The sequence below is a fragment of the Lepidochelys kempii genome, chromosome 6, assembly GCF_965140265.1.
Source record: "Lepidochelys kempii isolate rLepKem1 chromosome 6, rLepKem1.hap2, whole genome shotgun sequence".
Taxonomy (NCBI): Eukaryota; Metazoa; Chordata; order Testudines; family Cheloniidae; genus Lepidochelys; species Lepidochelys kempii.
In genome coordinates this window covers 123,570,463-123,577,564 of record NC_133261.1, presented here as the reverse complement: position 1 = coordinate 123,577,564, position 7,102 = coordinate 123,570,463, and the positions used below count along the sequence as shown (strand labels likewise).

Sequence of the window (7,102 nt, the reverse complement as noted above, 5' to 3'; positions counted from 1 at the left end):
TGTAGTGCCAATCTTTAAAAAAGGGAAGAAGGAAGATCCTGGGAACTACAGGCCAGTCAGCCTCACCTCAGTTCCTGGAAAAATCATGGAGCAGGTCCTCAAAGAATCAATCCTGAAGCACTTGCATGAGAGGAAAGTGATCAGGAACAGCCAGCATGGATTCACCAAGGGAAGGTCATGCCTGACTAATCTAATCACCTTTTATGATGAGATTACTGGTTCTGTGGATGAAGGGAAAGCAGTGGATGTATTGTTTCTTGACTTTAGCAAAGCTTTTGACACGGTCTCCCATAGTATTCTTGTCACCAAGTTAAGGAAGTATGGGCTGGATGAATGCACTATAAGGTGGGTAGAAAGCTGGCTAGATTGTCGGGCTCAACGGGTAGTGATCAATGGCTCCATGTCTAGTTGGCAGCCGGTATCAAGTGGAGTGCCCCAAGGGTCGGTCCTGGGGCCGGTTTTATTCAATATCTTCATAAATGATCTGGAGGATGGTGTGGATTGCACTCTCAGCAAATTTGCAGATGATACTAAACTGGGAGGAGTGGTAGATACGCTGGAGGGGAGGGATAGGATACAGAAGGACCTAGACCAATTGGAAGATTGGGCCAAAAGGAATCTGATGAGGTTCAATAAGGATAAGTGCAGGGTCCTGCACTTAGGACGGAAGAACCCAATGCACAGCTACAGACTAGGGACCGAATGGCTAGGCAGCAGTTCTGTGGAAAAGGACCTAGGGGTGACAGTGGACGAGAAGCTGGATATGAGTCAGCAGTGTGCCCTTGTTGCCAAGAAGGCCAATGGCATTTTGGGATGTATAAGTAGGGGCATAGCGAGCAGATCGAGGGACGTGATCGTTCCCCTCTATTCGACATTGGTGAGGCCTCATCTGGAGTACTGTGTCCAGTTTTGGGCCCCACACTTCAAGAAGGATGTGGATAAATTGGAGAGAGTCCAGCGAAGGGCAACAAAAATGATTAGGGGACTGGAACACATGAGTTATGAGGAGAGGCTGAGGGAGCTGGGATTGTTTAGCCTGCAGAAGAGAAGAATGAGGGGGGATTTGATAGCTGCTTTCAACTACCTGAAAGGGGGTTCCAAAGAGGATGGCTCTAGACTGTTCTCAATGGTAGCAGATGACAGAACGAGGAGTAATGGTCTCAAGTTGCAGTGGGGGAGGTTTAGATTGGATATTAGGAAAAACTTTTTCACTAAGAGGGTGGTGAAACACTGGAATGCGTTACCTAGGGAGGTGGTAGAATCTCCTTCCTTAGAGGTTTTTAAGGTCAGGCTTGACAAAGCCCTGGCTGGGATGATTTAACTGGGAATTGGTCCTGCTTTGAGCAGGGGGTTGGACTAGATGACCTTCTGGGGTCCCTTCCAACCCTGATATTCTATGATTCTATGATAATGAGCAACCTTCAAAAATCCACTTGTCTAAGCCTTAGCAAGTTATTTTTAATGAATTGTTTATAATAAAATGAATGTTATAAAAAGGTTTCAGATTAAAGCTCACGTTAACTGGCTTTTCTATGGCTGCACTATAATAGTCAATATTTTGCTAAGTTCAAAATTACTGCACTTAAACTGGCAAGATCGTTAGTCTAACCTAGGCTCAATGGAGACCAGCAACGCATTCTCCTCAGTAGGCAACGCCTAACTCATTTTGGTTTAGAAACAGTATGCTCTTTCCACACTATATATTGACTGAGTACACCTTCACTCATCAGGTTGGTCTACCCACTTTTAGATGTTGCCACCCTCCTTTGGAGACCACTAAAAAGAACTCATTTCCACAGAACTGCAATTCTTCTAGAGATCACTAAAATACAAAGGCATTTGGAAACAAAAGTTTTCTTACAAGCTGCAGAAAACTATCAAAGGTAGTCAAAAGGTGAAATCTACTCCAGTGATTTAAAGCCCAAGAAACTTGGCTCCAATGCAAGAGGAGTAAAGAGGGATTGGGAAGTGAAATCCACTCAATAGCAGCATTGCCAACTCTTGCAAATTTACTATTATTTATTAGTATTAGGATAATGCCAACCAAGAGTGAGGCACCATTTATGGAGTAAGAGACAATAGCTCCTGCCCCAAAGAGCTTATAATCTAAACAGGCAAGACAGAGATGGTAGTGGGGAAAAGGGATAAGCAGATTGACCGGAGTGATGGTCTGCAAACGTTAGTCCCACCATTTTTTTATTATTAAATTCACCTCAGAGAGGTGGATTAACTACGCTGATGGCAGAAGCTCTCCCATCAGCAGAGTAGTGTCTTCAAAACAGCAGCACAGCGTAGTACTGTACATGAAGACAAACTTTTACAGTGAGGAGGGTGTGTGCTGGACAAATCAGCCTGCAGGCTCCACTTCCCACCTGCAATGCTCAGAAAGAAACTACCCCTGTGAGGTGCAGAGATGCAGGGGTGCAGCCTTACCCGCAGGGAGATCGGGGAAGATCACAGCTAAGTGTCGAGTTGTCAGCAGTAACTGAACTCTGACTCCACTCCCTCAAATGAGGTACTTTTGTGGGGGAGGGTTTTCTTGACGGTGAGAGAGGAAGGGGGGAAGATAGTTGCCTGCTCTTTCTCCTGATATTTGAGGAGGTGATGGCAATGAAGCCGTGCCTGTCCCCCAGCAGCCTGCGCTACCGAGTCAATTCAGGGGTCTGATACATATTGACAGAGCCCTTGCCACAGCAGTCCAACGTTATTTCAAAGGTCACCTTTCCTTCAGGAAGCCTCCACGGCAGATAAGATCAACCTGCGCACTAGGTTTATTGGCACCCATACACAGACTTGAGGAAGCTGGGGATAGAGCCAGCAGGCCAAAGCAGGGCAAACTTCCAAAGTAGGGCAGGATGAGTCCTAGCCTCTCAGTCATCAAATCACCTTGTAAGATGCACCTCCTTGCCATTGCATTCCCCACAGAAACAGAATGGAAACAGCCAGCATTAAACCTAATGCAGGGTGGAGACTGAACATCCACCCACAGGGACACCAGTTAGATACAAAAGACGTCTGACTGCCTCTGAATCACCTCTCACTGTATTTGTAAGTTACGTGCAGCACATCGTAGATGCTTTATAGGCACTTAGAGATAGGTAGAAAAAACAAAGTTCTTTTACCGATTGCTTGAGACCCACGGTAAACGGACATTCTGCATGACAGTATCTTGCGATTAAAACAGCCACGTACCATTCTACAGACCACTGATAGCCTTGAAAAAGAAAACAAGCTTGGCTCCAGGAAATTCTTTCACTCCAATTAAACTGCAGATTGCTGGTGTATTTTCCACTCCTCACAGAAAGCAGTGGAGCCCACATTCAGACAGGTATCTACCCTTCAGAGTAGATTTACACTCTGAATGTGGAAGCTTTTTCTTTTGCATTAAAAAGGATTTTGAAATCCATGATTGCTTCCAAAGTGTGGCATTTTAGCCATTCCCCTTCTCTAGTGTCTCATTTAATATAAGGATGTATAAAGACTTGTATAAAGACTTCTGATCACAATCCTATCTGTTCTCGCATGTTGTTGATATATGGGCCAGGTTAAATCATATTTTAGGACTCTAGCCTTCCCTTTTCAGGTGCTGGGCTTTTTACTTACAAATTGCTTGTTCTCCAGATGCTTTTAGCTTATGTCATCTTCATGGTCTTTTTACTACCCTCTCTTTCCACCCACCTAGAACTTCCTTTTCTCCAGCCTCATCTGCCACTTCCTCCATTTGGCTGATTTTTATTTTTTCTTTTATATTTGTTGAGTTATGTTGTTGAGAAGAGCCTTTTTTCTGCCCTCTGTACTTATGCAAATACAATAGCAAGTCATGTTAATAAATTATAGGACTTGTAAAAACAGCTTATTTTCTAACCTACAATAATTCACTGCAAAAACTGTTTTAACCAATTGGAGACAGCATAATTACACACACATACACATACCTCCTCTTAAACATTCACTTGGCTGCCAGCTTGTTAAAAGCCAATGTTCCAAGAGTGAACGTTAGAAAAGTAGTACTTTTAACTCATTACATGAACATAAAAAAGCATATTTGTATTTTTGATAGTACTGTTATTATATTCAGAAACTCCTGGAAATATTTTCCTAAATTACATGCTATAAAAGCTATAAACTCCGAAATGTATAAAAATTATAGCTCCCCCATCCCAACCCAAAATTTATTTTTAAAGTAAACTTCATGGTAATAACAGTCTCTTATATAAAAGGTTTGTGTTATGTTTTTTATTTTGTTGTTTAAAATTGGGAAGGGAAGGCCCACACTATCAATAAATTTGATCGGTAAAATTACTTTTATTGATTTTTTTAATAAAAGGGATTTATAAAATTGCATATAAAGATAAGAATATGGAAATGGAATGGAATGAAAAAGGCATGTGGAGGGAATATCTTTTATTGAGTGTTTACATGTCTAAGTATTCACCTATTTTTACCTCATCATTATTTTAATAGACATAATAGAGCATATTGCACAGAACTTATGCATGGAAAACACCACAGTTAAAGTAAAGTACATTTTATATAATTTTAAAATATAACTCAAAACAAGAAATTTACAACATAAGACATTTTGAAGCACTTCTGTAATTTGTAGTCTTAAAATGATGCCTAGTGGTTTTGTTTAATGTTCTGAAGTGTATACAAATTGACACTTTTTGTGCAAAGATTTTATATTGGTTAGTAAAACCACAGTCCTAAAATTGTTGGCTTTAAGTTACAGAGATAACAGAGAGGTATAATTTGAATTCACATCAGAGCTTTCTAAAAATGGCAACAGTACAAGCATGTGCCTCCTCAGGTATCCAGAACTCTTTGTGATTCTGCCATGGCCAAGGAATAGAGCTATACATTTGGACAAAGCTGCCACAGTTTCCCAGGATGCTTTGGAGGAAAACCTGGCATACTTTATTTCTCTTGTTTACCAATATAATACTCTGCTCAATATAAAATAAAGGGGAAAAATCAATATTGACTGAGCCTTAGAAGTTTAAAAAATTTGGCAGAGAATAGCTGTAATTGAGAGACAAAGTAGATTTTAGGAAAACCTACTCTGAAGAAGGGAGAGAAAGTTCTGCAGAAAATATGCGAGGCCTGCAGAGTAGAACTAAGAGTGCTACAGATGATCCGCACAGTGATGATGAGTGGAACTTAGGACATTGAAACAGTGCAGTTCATACCTGGTCTCCACAGCTCTCTGGCTCTAAAACGTCTCCACTTACTACAGAATTTTCAACGGTTAGAAAATATTACCCCAAATATTTCATCATCCCCATTACTTCACTTTAGCTACTGTACCCAACATGGATCCATCTCAGAGGCACCTTGAGTAAGTTCCTATTGTTTAAACACACATACAATAATAGTTAACTCCAGCACTAAAATTATATCAGGGGGAAGAGAAGTTTCTGCACCTTCAACTATTTTATGTTGCTCAGGTATTGAAGGTCATGTCCTAAAGTTAAACTAAGTTTCAGCTTTGGATTTTGGCTAGATTTAATACAAATTCTTCCCATCTACAGATGAATGTGTGGGCTGTACCTCATCCCTTCACTTCTGTTACAATCTCAATTTCTTTATGTACAGAAGGAAAAACAGAAACAAGTTTCTATTATTGTAAACTGACAACAAGCATCTTCACCTCACAGTAATGAAATCTAAAACAAGGCAGTTGCATTCATTTAGGAACATATTTAAAATTAAAAGTGCCATTGATCAGACAGATAATAAACAGAGTGCCGTGAGTTCATACGAAGTTGATACATTCCAGTGGGCTCCAACAACAACAACCCCGCTCCAATTTAGCTCAGCTTAAAGTTCTATACAATGAATAAATTACATCTTTCTTGGGATAGTGTTTCTGTTACTCCTACATCTCAGAGAAATTCAAAGCTAATTAATTAAAGTAAGAAATTGTACAGCATGGGATAACATTTTGAAAGAATGAAATGATTTAGAAACACCAATCAGCAAAGATAATTTGATTATGATTAGCTGTGCGGAAGTTTAAGTCGTTAAAACTGATTAATTTTTTTACACAGTTTTATTCTATGTAATCCATTACCTACTCTATGCTCTGTAGTTAAAGTCTAACAAATGGTATCAGATAATTCAAGACTGAGGACTAAAATACTTTCGGTTTATCACTTGCCTTCCTTCACCAACATTCTTCCAATGGAAAATTAGTGGCAAGTAGTTTTGCAGAAATTCATATCTGGGGGAACTGTAGTTTAAGGAATCCGAATTAAGGATTATATCTGCTCACATTCTTCAAATAAATTCTGGTTTAAATATGGCTGCTGTTTTGTTCTGAACAGTCACTGTCCCACAGAAATTACAACTGCTGTTTAATAAGAAATTATTCCCTGTGCTTTCTAACACCCCCGGCCTGAACACAGTACAACGTGTTTGTGTGCACTCTCAGCTGAAGTGGCGAGCAAGGCGAGCAGATCTATAATCAGCTCGCAGCTGAACAAAGGAGTGAAGGATGTTCTTGTCCAGATTAGCAAGTTGCTCTCCAGAGCAGACCTGCTTTAAGTTATCTGGTGCTACAACCAAAAGATTGCAGAGCGCATGGAGGGTGTCAAAAAGCTGTAACACCAATGGAATCTGTTTGAAAGAGAAAAAAAACAGTAAAAATCCTCAAAGTGTAAGTCTTATAATGAAATAGCTGCTGCAAAGTTCATCTAGAATGTCAGTGCTATTTTCCACACAGGAGACTCATTTGTGTGTTCCGTAAAAAACAGACTAAAGCAATTTTTAAAAGCCAGATTTAATTTTTTAAAATGTATATGAATTTGAGTACTTTTGTTTTAGATGTGAGATGTGACCATTCAGAGAATGTTTGAAAATTGTTCAAAAAACCCCAAAACAAAACAAAAAAACCTGTAACAAACCACCACTACCCCTCACCAGTATTATAGTTACACTACTTATGACTGAGGTGGCATTTTTATAATACCCAGTTACATGCAATTATAGCTTTATGGAAGACGCTACATGCTTATTTCTCATTTTTGGTAAAGTTCAGTTTTATTTTTGTTATCCCACCATGAAAAAATAGTTTGCACAAAGAATTTTTCATATTTTTTGT

The 7,102-nt window shown here is 39.7% G+C and overlaps 1 protein-coding gene across 1 annotated transcript in view; it reads right to left on the bottom strand.

Moving 5' to 3' along the window:
- Window positions 1-4,389: 4,389 nt before the first annotated feature.
- Window positions 4,390-7,102, bottom strand: part of EXOC5 (exocyst complex component 5) — a 46,546-nt gene continuing 43,833 nt past the window's right edge. Inside the window, exon 18 of the mRNA XM_073350016.1 lies at window positions 4,390-6,618. Within this exon, the coding sequence (XP_073206117.1) occupies window positions 6,430-6,618 (189 nt within the window). The 3' untranslated portion in view covers window positions 4,390-6,429. The remainder of the gene's footprint in view (window positions 6,619-7,102) is intronic.